This window comes from Eulemur rufifrons, chromosome 14 (genome assembly GCF_041146395.1).
Source record: "Eulemur rufifrons isolate Redbay chromosome 14, OSU_ERuf_1, whole genome shotgun sequence".
NCBI classification, from domain to species: domain Eukaryota; kingdom Metazoa; phylum Chordata; class Mammalia; order Primates; family Lemuridae; genus Eulemur; species Eulemur rufifrons.
Genome location: NC_090996.1, coordinates 22,077,892 through 22,094,999, shown reverse-complemented (window position 1 = coordinate 22,094,999; position 17,108 = coordinate 22,077,892). Strand labels below are relative to the sequence as shown.

The following is a 17,108-nucleotide window of genomic DNA, read 5'->3' as shown; positions in this document are numbered from 1 at the left end:
CTGAACCCTAATTTGGGGAGATTAGGACAGATGATCTCTGAGATTCCTTCCAGCTCTAAATTTCCTCACTCTTTTTTTCTGAGATAGAGTCTCATTTTGTTGCCCTGAGTAGAGTGCTGTGGCATCACCCTAGGTCACAGCAACCTCAAACTCCTGGGCTCAATGGATCCTCCTGCCTCAGCCTCCCCAGTAGCTGGGACTACAAGTACATACTACAATGCCCAGCTAATTTTTCTATTTTTAGTAAAGACAGGGTCTCACTCTTGCTCAGGCTAGTCTCAAACTCCCTGAGCTTGATCCAACCCTCCCACCTCGGCCTCCCAGAGTGCTAGGATTACAGCTGTGAGCCACTGCGCCTGGCCTAAATTTCCTAATTTTATGACAGCTCTTGGCCAGGAGGTTTGCATGATTGAGAATTGCTATTATCTGCTACATTGCTTGTTTCTTGATCATTGTCCATAGGCAAACCTTTTCTGTGAGGCTGTGAGGTCATTAATGTTCAGCCTTTTCATCAAAATATTTTGCAAATAATTGCACAGGACTTTTCTGCCCACAAAAATTATATGACCTACCAAATTTGTTTGACTTTTATTCTCTTTACCAGAATCACCATAAGCCAGCTCAGTTTTACATACAAAACATGGAGGTTATTCATTCAGGTGAAATAAATGTGTTTCTTTCTTTTTTTTTTTTTTTTGAGACAGAGTCTCACTCTGTTGCCCAGGCTAGAGTGAGTGCCGTGGCGTCAGCCTAGCTCACAGCAACCTCAAACTCCTGAGCTCAAGCGATCCTCCTGTCTCAGCCTCCCGAGTAGCTGGGACTACAGGCATGAGCCACCATGCCCGGCTAATTTTTTCTATATATATTTTTAGCTGTCCATATAATTTCTTTCTATTTTTAGTAGAGATGGGGTCTCGCTCTTGCTCAGGCTGGTCTCGAACTCCTGAGCTCAAACGATCCGCCCACCTCGGCCTCCCAGAGTGCTAGGATTACAGGCGTGAGCCACCACGCCCGGCCATAAATGTGTTTCTCATGTCAAATCGATCAGAGAAGCAACAATAAGTATCCAATATGATATTATTGAATTCCTCCCTGGGGGTTTCTCATGATACCCTAATTGAAATGGAATAGAAGATGTAGACATTGTAATTTAAATTCTATTTTAGCTCTCTACCTGATCTACTTTGGCTTACTTTTCTTTGGCATAATCTTCATTTCTTTTAGATCCAAACCATGTGCTTAAATTCATGCATAATTGAAAAATTTCACAGTGTGTAATATAAATGCAGTTAGCACATTTTACTTAAATTTAATGTGTAATATTCTATAAACATTTTAGAATTTTAAAATATAAAGCAAATGTGTGGGTGTTTTTTTTTTTTTTCTTTTTTTCTTTTTTAAGGACAGAATTGTATGGATTTATCTACACTTAGATAAGACAGAGTAAAAAGTACAAAGGTCTCATCCAACTCCCCACTTCACTTCCAATTCTTCTCAATCAGAGTAGGCCAATCTTAGCAGTATGATAGATATCCTTCCACGTATTTTCTACACATTATATGGACAGCTTAAATGTGGTAAGCTTTTCTTTAATGAGTTCTTCATGCATTATATGTTAAGAACTTCATTGATTAGCACAGTCATAATGAGGACAGATTCTGGTAGCATGTTGGACTTATCAATAAAGCAGATTTTAAAATAGAGATTCACTGCTGGTTTGTATTTAATATCTTTCTGAGATTAGACTCAAGGCCAGTTTGGGGAGCAAGAGCTGATAGAATAAGCTATAGTGAGAGGGCAGTGCTGGGTATGATTTAGTCAACTGTAAAATGAGATATGGCTTCTGTACTACAGAAGCTTACAAACTACTACTACCTGCTTACAAACAGCTGGTAATAGTTGTCCTTTAAATAGGGATAGAGGGAACAGCCAGTAGGATGTAAGGGAAGAAAATCAAATTTAAAGGTTAATGATTTTTTTTTTTACTGGTTATATAATAAAACATTTTGTGATTTCATTGTATTAGCAAAGCATCCTCAATTCCAAGGTTCCCAGCATTGCTATTCCTGTGACATCCTTCCCCAGAGCTTTTATTTCAACAAGTCTGAACTTGCCTTATGTGTAGTCTTCAACCTGAATGATATACCAAAGCAAGTGAACAGGGAAATAATGTCCTGAGTACTTTTTATGACTAACAGCCTTAGCAACCATCAATGTCACCCTTTTTTATTTTGGAATGTGAATTTCATGAGTAAACTATTGTGTTAAATTAGTGTGTCTCCTGTTCTGTGTGTATATATATATTTTTAACCAAAACAATATCTTATTTCCTATCCTGAAAACATGTAATTGTTATTCAGTACTTACAGTTCCAGTTACTTTCCAGGTATTATCTCATTATCTTATTTAATTCCCACACAAATCCAAATGGTATGTTGTATTATTTTTCTGCTGAAGCAAGCTTAGAAAGATTAAATGACTCACCCAAGTTAGTGGCAAAACTGAGAGTAAAATTGTGACCTGTTGAGTTTAACTTTTGGAATGTCGAAGTAAGGACCTCCAAAAATCTGCTCCTCCATAAAAGCAACAAGAACATTGGCAAAAAATTATGAGATCAACTTTTTCAGAACTCTGGAAATTAACTAAAGCTTGCAGCAATCCAAGGAAAATGTATTCAAGAAAATTGCCTGAATTTTTGTAAGAATAGAAAGATTTGTGACAGTTTAAATTGTGCTAAATCTATCCTCCTGTCCCTGGTAGCCTGGAAAGTCAGTAGCCTCACAACTGTGGTAGCTGTGAAAAACAGCAGCCTAGCAACCAATTGAGAGGACAGAGGATTTAGTAATCCTTAAAGCCCCACCCTCATAGAATTGTTACTATTTGAGCTGTCTGGCAGCTCACTGAAAATCTCCATTTTCAGGGCTTATCTTTATAATATTTAACCAGATTCATAGCTTGCTCTGTTCTATCCCTAGGGCATTTTTAAAGACAATCGACAGCAATTGTTTAAAACAACAGGCTGATGAAAAAGCATAACGGAAAAACTGGAGAATGGACTGTCCATAGGAGTCTTTGAAAAGCTTCAACTGATTCCTTGGAATCTAGAAAACAACACACATGTTCAGGGCTGTCCACATGCCCAGGGAAAGAACCGTGAAGGCCCTAAACTCTCACGTCAGCTGATATTGGGGCTCTCTGCAAGCAGGAAGTGAGGGCCAAGGCAGAGTTGTAAATTGCCATTTGGAGCATTGATAATGAATGTGCTTCAACACACACAGGAAGTGCCTTAGCAAAAGCTGAGCAACTTACTGGTTCGAGGCCTTTAATGAAATCTCATTTGAACCATCAGCTGACTACTAAAATGGTCTAACAGAGACTTCCAAGGCCACACACAACAAAGGATGCAGACTTTACAGAATTATTCCAGGAAAGTTAATAAACAACAACAACAACAAATCCTGGGGGAAAGAGGAATCTGATTTCTGTAGTTGTCACATTATATTATTTAAAATTTACAAGACATGCAGAGAAACAGGAAAGTATGGCTTGAACACAGGAAAATTAAAAGAAGTCAATAGAAAATGTCCCTGAGGTAATCCAGACATTGGATTTACTAGATAGCTGAAATGAACTATTATAAATATGCTACAAAAAATAAAGGAGGCCATGTGTGAAGAATTAAAGGAAAATATGAAAACACAGTGTTTCACCACATAGAGAATATCTCTAATAAAGAGATAGAAATTATTTTTTAAAATAGAAATGCAGAAGTTGAAAAGTTCAATAGCTGAAATGAATTGGCCTAAGAAAGAACCAGCAAACTTGAAGACACATCAATTGAGATTATCCCAGTTTAGGAACAGAAGGAAAAAATAATGCTGAGCAAAGTTTTTCTATGCTACTAAATTTATGTTGGTATTAATCTAAACTAGATTGCTGAGTTGCTTTTGATATAAAATTCACCATATTGAACTGTACACTTCAGGCCAGGCATGGTAGCTCACACCTGTGATCCTAGCACTTTTGAAGGCCAAGGTGAGAGAATCTCTGGAGGTCAGGAGTTTGAGAACAGCCTGAGCAACATAGTGAGACCCTGTCTCTACAAAAAAATGTAAAAATTAACTGGGCATGATGGTGTACACCTATAGTCCTACCTACGTGGGAGGCTGAGGCAGGAGGATTGTTTGAGCCCAGGAGTTTAAGGTTGCAGTGAACTGTGATCATGCCACTGTACTCTAGCCCGGGCAGTAGAAGAGACCCTGTCTCCAAAAATAAAGAAAATACAGTGTACAATTTAGTAGCTTTTAGTATATTCACAGTATTGTGCAATTATAACCAATATCTAATTCCAGAATAATTGTATCACCCCAAGAAAGAGAAAGCATTAATCTACTTTCTGTCTCTCTGGATTTGCCTATTCTGGACATTTCACTTAAATGGAATCATACAATATGTGGTCTTTTGTGTCTGGCTTCTTTCACTAGCATTGTGTTTTCAAGGTTTATCCATGTTGTAACATGTATTAGTACTTCATTTTTTTTTTTTGCTGAAAAATAATCCATTGTATGGATCATCAGTTAATGAACATTTGGGTTGTTTCTACTTTTTGGCTATTATGAATGATGCTGCTATAAACATTCATTTACAAATTTTTGTGTAAAGATATGTATTCTTTTTCAACCTTGACTGCACTGCAATTCACTTCCTGCACTAATAACCTGAAGTTATACAGACCTCGCAAGGACTCAGTCCTTCACAAAACTGCCCCCAATTCAGATGCTGCTACAAGTTCAGAGCGTCTCCGCTCTACCTGCCCTTCTGACTAGCTGTAAATTCAAGGGTTCCCGTGACTGACCCCCTCAGGTTCAGTTTAGTGCTTTGATAGGAGCCATGGAAGCACCCAGAACGAGGGTGTAAGAACTTGTCAAGGAAGGTGTCCCAGAAGTGACTTCTAAGCTGCAACTGAAATTTTGAGACATAGGTAGTAGCCAGGAGAAGAGGTTTGGAAAAGTATTTAGGCAGAAATAACAGCATATATGAAGGCCTAGTGTGTGTATGTGTGTCAGTGTATGTATGTGTATATGATACATATAAAGATACATAAGATTTAAGAATTAATTTAAGAATTTGAGCATCCAGTATGAAAAGTAATTAAAAGTAAGGTTTGAGAAAAAGTAGAAGCAATATCATCTAGACTTTTATAGGCCATTTTAAAGAAGTTGGACTTAGAGCAGAGAGTGTAGAAGAACCAGATCCCAGAAAGATCCCTAAAGAACACCAAATGTTAACGAATGGCAGGAAAAAACGTGTGTGTGAAAAAAGGTAGAGAAGACAAAACTAAAGAGGCAGGAGGAAAACCAGTAGAATATGGAGGGAATCACCAAAATCAAAGGAAATGTATTTGGAGAAGTTGCATCAAATGCTGCTAAAATGTTAAGACAAGGACTTAGGAGCATCCATTAGATAGAGTTGGCGATATGGAGAGAGCGAGTTTGGCAAGAGCTGTTGGGGCAAAAGCCAGGCTGCAGTAGGTTAAAGAGTAAAGGAGACTCTGGGTAGTGGGGGCAGGACATCTTGATAGAGCTGGGGGCAAGGGAGGTTAGGCAGAGCAAGACAGAAACAGAAAGCTTGATGCCACTGGAGGATGACGAGCCATGCTGGGATAGTTTTATTTTGTGATAGGGCAAACTTAAGCACATTCACACACTTTTGAGATCCAGAAGAGGGATAGATACGAGACAAGAAAGAAAATAAGTGGGACAAGATCCCGAAGAATGTGAGAGAGGATCAGTAGGATGAAGAATGAATGTGTGCAGATAACTTCACAAGTTTGATGCTGGGCCCTTGCGGAGATGCAATCTGATGGCCTCTTTTTTCTGAGAAGTAGTAGAGATTGGTACCTACTAAATGCAAGAGAGGTGGTTCTGATATTTAAGGAGAGTGCAGGAGACTTGGAATAGACACAGTAAAAAATGGGGAAGTGCTGGATTGGGGACCTAACTAGTTTCTGGACAGAGGTGATGGCCCTGAGATTGAAATTTAGAAATTTGCAGTAGCACCCCTCTGCTATAATTTAAGATTTTCTCCATCAGCATTCAGCAGCCTGGAGGTAAATGCAGAAGGGAGAAATTTTTATTGAATCAGGGCTATGGTTTTTGCCAGGTGGGTGCAGTGAAGGGATAAAAATTAAGTGGTAATATGATAGATCATAGACTCTAGCCCAGATAGAGAAAGAAGTGAAGACAATAGGAAAGTGAGAGATGAGACAGTCTGTGGTCACTGACTAGAAATGCCAGGGAGGTGTAAGAACAGCTAAGGGTAACAGGAGGGAATGCTGTTGCTATAGTGGACACTAAGACTTAGCCTCAACCTATTCTGTTACTCAGGTTTTCAGATACTGTCCACGTGTGGTTCATTAAGGTTCTTTGTTTTACCTGTTCACTCTTTTTGGTCAGTTCACCGTTTATATTCACTTATATCCTAAGGTAGGAACGAGAAATCGTGGCAGATAAAAATCATCACCACTAGCTATGTTCCTGGAGGAAAAAATTAAGTATGTAAAGTTTTTAAGTTACCTATAGGCTTTCCTTTTCTGTGCTTGTGCACCTACTTTAAAGGATGAGCTTATGGAGTATGGCTTACTCAGGGAGGTGTGCATCACTGCACACTGCATTGGGGCCCTCCCCCTTCCTATTCCCCTCCTCTCCTCATCTTTCCTCCAGTTCTCCTAAATTTCTTCAGCCAGCCTGTCACTAAAACATGAAACTCTCTAATTTCAGTTCAATTGGAATACTGCCCCTTGCTTAAATACAAATGCTATTGGGAAGGGAGTATGTTAAGCCTTTATCAGTCACTAAGACATCTGTGGGAAAGTGTTTGTTTGGTCTCTGTAACTAATGAAGATAGCTTGCCAAGAACAGATTTTTATATCCCTACAAAGAAAATAGAGCTGGAGATCCCCATTGATGGTAGGGATTGGCCAGGCAAGGTCACAATACCTAGAGCTGACAGGAGAGCCTCATGAGAGGAAGAGAACTTCGTGGATTGCAGGAAAACTTAAAGAGGACATAGGAGAAGGCAATAGCAAATTTTACCTTCACCACTTTTGCTCAGGTCCAACCCTGCATGGGAAAACCTCTCTGGCCAGGTGGATGAGCACTTCACATGGTTTGCTCTGACAGACTCTGGTGGGTCTGTGCTTCTCTGCTTTACAAGCCCTGTGTTGCAGATTTTCTGTGACACTGCTTTCACATGTAGTGATGACATGCTTTATAATCATCCTCATTGTGGCAATAGACATGCCCAGACTGGCTGTGTTAAATCATTTCAGCAGTGTCTGGATCTACAGATGATGGGTGTCCAAAACTTCTTTACTTAAGATACCTCCACTTAGTGGGGTAAGACTCACTCATTACGACTTTTACTTTTGTATATTTATGATACACAGGTGAGACTCTGAGAGGCATATGGGATGCTATAGTTTCTAGTTTGGTTTCCTTTTTCCTGCTATGTATGTCTTTTATTTGGCTGGGTTGGTTACCTAGGAAACAGCTGTGGGGTAAAGATGGGTTGGCTGTTTGGGGAATGTAATTACTGGCACCTTCAAGAGGCAGAAAGACCTGTTGGATAAAACAAAAATCAGTGAATGGCTGAGCTTATGCTTAATAAGTGTGCTGCAGGAAACCACACTGAGTAAGACAGCTCTACAGGAGAACCTATTTAATGCAATGTGATCTTAAATTTAGCTTGTTTTTAATTCCTTTAAGCTCACCAGATGCTTATTAATTCCACTGCTACAGGCCATTGGGGGAGTTTCTAGTGAAGTAGAAGGTGCAGTTCCCTCTCTGAAAAGTTCATGCTACCTTAAAGTCAAGTACATGATTGTGTGAATCAGGCTAAATGTGTTAAGAAGAATTTGGAGGAAGTAAAAGACCTTCACTATCAATGCATGTGATGGATTTTAATCTACAGGGAGAAGATAATTCATTGAAGTAAAATATGAAATTTAAAGGTCTGGTGAAAGTTAGTGTACAAACAGTATCTGAATTTACAAGGTTTAATAGTAGCAGCACAGTTACCCTTGCAGATTCCCCAGTTAGCTTATGGAAAATATGTGACTATAATATAAATAAATTTTGTTGATTTTAGAGTCTTACACAAACGAATGAATTTGAACAACGGTGTTGACCAATCACTGTTTCCACTAGCCCTTGTATAATATATTTAAGGAAAGTCTATTTCCACCAAATACATGACAGAGTATTAGTTTTGGAATCTCTAACTGCTACAACAGTGCTGAGCACATGAGAGACACTCAGTAAAATATTGTTTATTGATTTACTTATATAAAGTATTCCTTCTGGTTGTCAGTTAGCATTAGCTTTCTTTTCTTCCAGAATAGAGCTGCTGAATATTTTGTCTTGATTTATTGTGATATGGAATTTTATAAATACAGGAGCATTGACTCATACCTGTAATCCCAGCACTTTGGGAAGCCAAGGGAGGAGGATTGCTTGAGGCCAGGAGTTTGAGACCAGCCTGGGCAACATGGACCCTGTCTCTAACAAAGCAAAAAAATAAATACAGGAACATAACTCTTCTTTTAAAGCTGAACATCTGTCAGGTTATTTCCAGTGTGTTTGTAGGAAGTATAGCTATAATTTTCATTTTCTTGTTTTATTTGTATTTACTTGGTGTGGTATGCTAGACAGGAGAGGAGGAAAAAAAGTAATCCTCATAAAGCTTAACAATCTACAGGCACAGAAGGTTAAGTTAAATTTCATCCCTATTGCTAAGGGAGAATAAGAGAGGCAACATAATGATACTCAAATATTTCGAAGGAGAGATATTTTAGTTACGATTTACTGAATCTATAATGTTTAATATTTGCCAGCAAAAAATAATTCTTGAGTGTAAATCTACGTCCGCTAGGTACATACAGTTACTAATGAAACTTTCTTTGTGTGTTAAATTAAGTTGTGAAGAAAGTTGCTGCTATAATAAGAATCCTTAATACTGCATTTTGTCTGAGGGTCTTTCATTGCCTATAATTTATTCTTATAGCAGTTACAACTTTTATAAATGTGGAACTGTAAGAAGGTAATTTGTTAGAAGTCTTTTGCTGAATGATCAAAAGTAGTTTCCTGTTAGGAGTTCTTGGGACTGCTTTGAATGCCTTCTTTATTTCCAAAATTACAATAAAATGTTTTATTATAATAAGACACTCCCTCCACCACAAGTTTTCTTTTCAAGGACTTTTAATGTTTCCATTTAAGAACAAGCAACTCCCTGGTGCCTATTCACCCCTACTCCATCCCCTCTTCTGGTTTCAAGCAATTACCGTGAAACTTTAAAGGTTAGCAATAGTGTCAGAAAATTTTTACTGTTTTACTTCTCTTTGGCCTATGAAGTCTCTCAGCTCATGGGAGGCATAGTGTGTGGCATGAAGGTTTGGTCCCTTTCCGTCCCCTATCTGCCTTCATCCTGCCTCTGACAACCCTATAATTACAATGCTGTTTGCACTTATGCAGGGATCACCAGATGGACCTAATTATTAGATGATTTGGGAGAAAAAGTACAGCTTGTTTATTTATCTTCTACTCTACGTAGAGTCATGGTCAGATAGAGTTAGCATTAGAGGGGAAAAAATTCCAACTCAAGTTTGAGAGCAGAACTGATTTCTCGTTTCATTTTCTTTCAACATGTTGCTTTATTTCTAAAGATGTATCAATGGCAAAAGGCAAGCAAGTTTGAGGAAAGCACCCTCCCTCCAACAGCAACATCCCCCCACCCACCACTGTGCATTTAATGCAGACACACAGATCCAGCCCTACTCTGTCTTCTGCCATCAAGGCAGCTTCCCAAAATGCCTCTAGGAATTTTAGCAATTGACTATCCTCATAGAACGAGCTTGTTCATGGCAAGTGGTATGATTTTGAGGTCAGTGTCTTTTTATTTTTAATTTGTGCTTATATTGAGAAAATAATGCAGACCAAAAAAAGACCTCCCAAAAAACTATTACATTTTCAATGGCTTCTGAAGTTTCTGTTTCTGTATTTTTGGTAACCGTCTTCCCATTTGCAGTTGCCCTTGCAAGAGAAAACAAGCAGTTTTTATTCAGAAGTAACATTTTAATCATTCTTCTTAGTGGGGAAGAAGAGAAATAATTACTCTTTCACACATCTGATCTAAGTTTTTATAAATTCCCCCCAAATTGATAGAGAGGTGTCCTTGGGTTTGACATGAGAACATGTTTGTAGAAAAATAGTACTTGATGTTTTACAAAAATCACATTGATGTTATTTAAATGGGGGGATACTTTAAAATTACCTTTGTAATTTGCCTTTGTGCTTTTCTGTTGAAGCATGCCAGTAATAGTTTGGCAGTATACACTTGTACACTTGTACAATGCACAAAAATGGTGAATTCACCAAATGGAGGGGGGAATCCTACTAGTTTTTTCTCCTCGGTCAAAATAAAGTAAATATACAGTGAGTCTGGGATCTGGGAATAGAAAAAACTCAATTCTTTCCTCTAGTGTGCAGGCTCAGCAAGGGCAGGAAACTCACTTTGATCGCTGTTATTTCCCTGGAGCCTAGAACGATGCCTGACATAAGTACTCAGAAACATACTCGTTTAATGAATAACTGAATGAACTGCCTTTTATGGCTTTTGTGAGGTTGGGTTTTTGGGGTTTTTTTTTAAGTTCACTTTGTGTGTTAAGCCAAGTGTTACTACATTATGAACTACCTTGAGTAGGATTCAGGGGAATTAAATGCTTGAATGATCCACGAAGAGACGAATAGGATTTAAGGACTAAAGAGGTAGTGGTGGGGAATGTTCCCTGGGTATCCCAAACCCACTAAAGTATTCCCACCTTTTGCATCTCCTCAGGAGCACTCACTGTGGGCCTTGTGCGACAATGTCAAACAATCCATGGACGAGACCGGACGTGCATCCCTCCCCGGCTTCCCCCGGAGTGGGTCACCACACTGTTTTTTATCATCATGGGAATCATTTCATTGACTGTCACATGTGGTTTGCTGGTGGCTTCCCACTGGCGAAGAGAAGCTACAAAATATGCTCGGTGGATAGCATTCACTGGAAGTAAGTAACCTATGCTTACTAAATTTGTCTAGAAGGCACACACACTGGTATTTTTATGAAGATAACCAAGAATCAGTAATAAGGACTCCATAATCATCAAAGAACACCACTGACAAATGGCTGTGAGATGGACTCTATACAGTCCCATCAGTTCTTCAAAACGCTTACAAGACCTGGACATCAACAACTTAATTGCTTTGTATGAAATCGTATTTTATTGAATTTTATTTTTGTTCAGATTGTGACATAAGTATTCCGGTTTGGTGACTCAGGCTAACCACTAGTCTGAGTCTTTTCTTCTTCTTGAAGGTATTGGTATCTGCTATCAAAATAAAGATAAATCTAGAAAAAATATATAAAAAATATAAATTGGATGAAGGTGATACGCTGTTTAATATCACTGAGTTTGAGTTTCTGCTGTATGTTGTTGTATAACCATTGAAAAATCAACACATTTGGTTATTTAATAATTATCAACATTTCTTACTCCATTAAGCTATGCCCAGGGGTGTGATAAATTTATATATGACACATTCTGTTGTACTTTGCAAAATTGGTTTAATTTTAGAACACATCACAAACTTACCTGAAGTTAAAAGAAACAAAATGCAAAAGAAAAGATACTTCTGTAATTCTGCTTTCTTGCTTCTTTCTCTCTAAAGCAGTTTTATACCCCAGGAGACATTTGACAATATCTGAAAACTTTTTTTCTTTTCTTTTCTTTCTTTCTTTTCTTTTCTCTCCCCCCTCCCCCTTCTCTTCCCCCTCTCTCACCTCCCTCTCTCTCCCCTTCTTCCTCCCCGCCCCTTCTTCCTTCCTTTCCTTGACAGGGTCTTCCTCTGTCACCTTGGCTAGAGTGCAGTAGTGTGATCATAGCTCACTGTAACCGCAAACTCCTGGGTTCAAGTGAGCCTCCTGCCTTAGCCTCCCAAGTAGCTGGCACTGTAGATGCACACCACCTCACGCAGCTACTTTTTCTTTTCTTTCTTTCTTTCTTTTTTTTTTTTTTTTTTGTAGAAACAGGGTTTTAGTCTTGCTCAGGCTTGTCTCGAACTCCTGACCTCAAGCGGTCTTCCCGCCTCAGCCTCCCAAAGTGCTAGGATTACAGGCGTGAGCCACCACACCTGGCCTGAAAACATTTTTGATAATCACAGATGATAGTCACAAATGTTGACAGGGGATGCTACTGGCATTTAATGTCTAGAGGCCAGGGTTGCTACTAAACATCTTAAAAATTCACAGTATAGCTCCCCATAACAAAGAATTACCTGGTCCAAAATGGCAGTAGTACACTGTTGAGAAACCCTGCTGTAAAGAAACCATATAACAATACATATGCAAAAATACTGTGAGACTTAAGTCAGTGCATTAAAATCATCTTAGGTTTACATAAATTTTTTAAAATTAAGTATTATAACGCAGCTCACTTTCACTTGATATTTTCCTTTAGAACTAGTATGATTGGGGTAAGGGATAATCCTGTGTATCCCTATTAATGTTAAAATTAAAACTCAGTTTATCCTTAAAGGCTATAGGATAGTGATATTCCTTCATGAGTCTCTGTTTCTCTCTGTCTCTCTGTGAAACTTTAATGTGTATGTTTCTGACTCTGTTTATTTTTGTTACTATATCACCCTTAATTTTTAAATTTAGATCAAATTGCCTTTGTCATAAAAAAAGCTCCTCCATCCTTGTTACAGTGTGAAACAAGTTGATGATCTTTCTGCTGTCAGACAGACCTCCTGAGACAGTTCTTTTTTGGAGAGTGGGGTCTAGAAGTAGTTGTAGAGACAGTGCTGTTAAATTTGCGTGTATTGATGAGGATTTTAAAGAGAATCTGATTCTTAATCTTTTACTCACAGATACAATCACTTATCCAGAAAGAATTCACTCTTCAAGGCGTAAAATAATATCAAAGAAGGATTTAGTTTCTGGATTTAGTTGAAATTTGAGGATGCATATCCTCTGAATACCAAGAATCTAAAGTATAATTTAGCTAAGTAGAATGAGTCAAAGAAAGCATTAAGATGCTCACATGAACTATTCGTTCTTAGGACCCAATAAAGGGAAAGAACTAGGATTATCTTTTTCATTGTTCTTCAACAAAGAATATTTTTATAATTGCCCCCAAATGCAAAAATAAATTTCCTTTATTTTTTAGTTAAATAATTTAACTTTTTGAAATAATATGTGCATATGATACGTAAGTCGACGCCTATGAAAAGATAACCAAGTGAAAAGCCTCATGTGTGGCCTTGTCACCCAACTATCCAATAACCCCTTTCCTAGAGGCAACCATTGTTACGAGTTCCTGGAGTTTCCTTCTAGAGGTGTTGTATACGTAGAAACATATATGTGTGTGTGTGTTCTATAAATACTTACTTATATAAATTTTTTTTTTTTTTTTTTGCTATTCTATATGGTTTTTTACTTAATATATCTTGGAGTTAATTTCATTTAAGCAAGCATAGTGCTACCTTACTCTTAGCTTTCTTAGTATACTGTTTTTGTTACCAAAGCTAGTCCGGTTGGGCGGCAGTTCTTAGAGGGATTGGGCTCCCCCTAGTGTTTCTAGTCAGTCTATTCAGTTCTTGAAAATGTATTGATACTTTATCTCTATTGCATATATTCCTAGTCCAGTTGAGCTACAGTTTTCGTAATAATGTGAAGGTAATATTTTCTGATGGCTATGCACAGTGGGGAAATATGTCTCAGAGTAGAGTCCCCCCTGATGGGACTTGCCTATGAGGGCAGGAGAAACAAAAATGAGTCTCCTTCAAGTCTGACCCTTGTTCCTTCCCTTGCCACCCTGATCTACAACTTCATCTGTCAGCACACCTGGTATCTCACTCTCACCACCAAGAAATCTGTGCCATGGAAGATACAAAATTACGGCTTTACAAGCTCATTTAGGACCCAGAACTTAATCTTCAAAGGTTGATAGATATTATCTGCATTAATAATATTTTAAGATCTAAAGTAACTTTATAGTTCACAATATCTTAAAAGAAAAAGTCATCTACCTCTGTTAAATCTGCTCCCCAGGAAGTATAGAGAACCTAATTCCTTGAATTTAAAACCAAGGTTAGACTGAACAGGACTTCATTGTACCCTTAAAATACGATTAGGCTTTTTCTAACCAATTTGGAAAATATTTCACTCTTGAAAATATTATACTTTATAGTCACTAAAAGCTTACTCCATTATAAAGGATAGATTTTTATAGTAGAAAATAGGAAACAATGGGAATAAAGTTGGCACATCAATTAACAGAGTAGACAAATTTAATATCTGCACGTCTTTTTTTTTTTTTTTGAGACAGAGTCTCACTCTGTTGCCCAGGCTAGAGTGCTGTGGCGTCAGCCTAGCTCACAGCAACCTCAAACTCCTAGGCTTAAGTGATCCTTCTGCCTCAGCCTTCTGAGTAGCTGGGACTACAGGCATGAGCCACCATGCCTGGCCAATTTTTTTCTATATATATTTTTTTAGTTGTCCAGATAATTTCTTGCTATTTTTAGTAGAGACAAGGTCTCGCTCTTGCTCAGGCTGGTCTTGAACTCCTGACCTTGAGCGATCCTCCTGCCTCAGCCTCCCAGAGTGCTAGGATTATAGGGATGAGCCACTGCGCCCGGCCAATATCTACACATCTTTAAAGCACTTTTCTTCTAAATTATTTGTTTCTGGAGATTACATTAGTCAACATTAAGAAAAAATTCTGTTTTAAAAACAGTAATTTTGTCCTCTTTTTTTTTCTTTGATTGTATACAGCTAGATAGGGGTTTTATTTTACCAAACCATATTAAGCCATAAGAACCATTAGAAATTGGTGACAGATAACACTGATTGGCAGCACTAATAAAGTTATTTGTTGCTGACTGTACAACAAAAAGGCCAGAAAACTCTAAAACTTTACACCTGAATTTTTCATTTGTTCAATAGTAGTTATCTGAAGAAATCCATGTTTGCTTATATAATGTTATTTGGTGTGTTCATTTACCCAAACTGAAATAGACTCTATGTATAATATAAAATAATCTACCTAAATTGTGCAAAACAAACAAGAGTGCTGGTGTGTTTCTTAAGCTGGTGTATTGCTTAAGCAAATTTTATTTTTTAGTATATTGGCTAGAGACATTCCTTCCAGGAAAGAATTCCTAATTGGCTTTTTAAGGACTCTCATATTAAATTTTGTTGATTAACACACAAAAAAAATGTAGAGACAAGTGTCAATTGATACATTTATCCAGGGCTCTGTCAGTATTCCTGGGGATAGGTTTAACTAGGAAGAGGTTTCTCATTCAGTTAATAATAGAAAGCTTCAACTCTTCATATAAAGTGACTAGTAATTTGTCTTCACATTACACTGCAGAGATGTTTCTGCTTCCAAAGAAATTTGAAGGATTATGAACATTTGAACAATACGCTTTCAAAAAGCAAAAAAAAAAAAAAAAAAAAGGCTATCCTATCTGTAGGTAATTTTCATTCACTAAAAAGAGCATTTCTTTGGTAGCTTGGGGAGCACACTGTTTGCCAAAACATTGGTCTGTGGAATTACTTCTAACCAGACACTGGGTTTTCTGATATCTTTCTAGAAACATTTTAGCAAATAATATTTCATTGTGTTTATATATAAAACTCAAAGAAGTTTTCCCACCCTTCCCTACTTTAACCTCTCTGTATATTCAGAAACTTGACCGATTTTTTAGAATATTGTCCATGCTAAGAAATAACCACTCTGACAATTTACTGTTCATCCTAGAGATCTGAGGTTCTTTCACCTGGCTGATTTCAAATCAGAGTAAGATAAATGGTACTCATTTGTCTGTACCTTTTCTCTTATTCCTTCTAACTAATACTGAGAGGAACAGAGAAGTAGCAGAATAACTATAGTGAAAATAAATAGTATGCAACATTTATTCAGCACTTACTATTAACTGTCACTGTGTCAGGGACTTGACCTTATTTTATTTATCCTTGCAGTATTTCCCCCGTTTTCAGAAGGGAACCAGAGGCCTAAGATTACACAGCCTAGTATGTAGTAGAGCCAGAAGTTAGCCCCTGTCTTAATCTGGCTAGTGTCCTTGGTTACTATTCTAAATGGTTAGGAAAAGCATATATGAGTACTTAGTAGGTTTGAAGAAGGCCTTTCTTAATCCTGATATTCGAAATTGTCCTAAACCTTATATGAAAGGCTAATCTGGCTTTTACTGTATTTAATTGTTAGACTTCAGGGATATTATGTAACCTGTAATATATGCAAATCTTTTGACAAGTGATCCATGTTTTAGCAGGTTTGACCATGTTATCAATCCATACCCCTTCTTATAAACTTTCCTTTGTGGCAAATTTTCATTGTTTTTTAATCATCAAACCATGTTACTAATGTTGTGTTTTGGTTTGTTTTACAGTGATCCTTTTCTGTATGGCTGCCCTAATATTTCCAATAGGATTTTACATCAATGAAGTCGGAGGTCAACCTTATAAATTACCCAACAACACAGTAGTTGGGTCATCATATGTACTTTTTGTCTTATCCATTTTCTTTACAATAGTAGGACTTCTATTTGCTGGCAAAGTTTGTTTACCAGGCTGATGAATGTTTAAATTGCTTGACTCTCATTATTTTTTATTTTATTTTATTTTTTTATTTTTGGAGGGTGGGGAGGACAAAGGCAAGGCATCTGAGCAGTCCTCTCATAGGAAGATGCTTAGATGAAACTGATGCTGAAAAGGAAAAAAAATGCTTTGATTTGTTCTCACTATGCACTTTGGATTTAAAAAAAAAAAAAAAAGAGAGCCTTTTCCATAACCAAATACAGACAATATTGACTAAATCTCCTGAGCATATTCAGGCAGTCAGGTCTGCACTGTGATAGCAACCTAGTGAAGGAGAATGCTTTATACTGAAAAGCATATGGCCCTTTGTGACTCTGTTGTTCCATTTTTAACGTCTCTCTCTAATGATTCATTTGAGGGAAGAAAAAGTCTAAGTGTTTGTGAAT

At 37.6% G+C, this 17,108-nt stretch overlaps 1 protein-coding gene across 1 annotated transcript in view; it reads left to right on the top strand.

Moving 5' to 3' along the window:
* The window catches only part of MOSMO (modulator of smoothened), a 54,313-nt gene extending 37,601 nt beyond the window's left edge, over positions 1–16,712 (top strand). Inside the window, exons 2-3 of the mRNA XM_069486376.1 lie at positions 10,894–11,106; positions 16,515–16,712. Coding sequence (XP_069342477.1) covers positions 10,894–11,106; positions 16,515–16,699 — 398 coding nt within the window. The 3' untranslated portion in view covers positions 16,700–16,712. The remainder of the gene's footprint in view (positions 1–10,893; positions 11,107–16,514) is intronic.
* Positions 16,713–17,108: the final 396 nt, after the last annotated feature.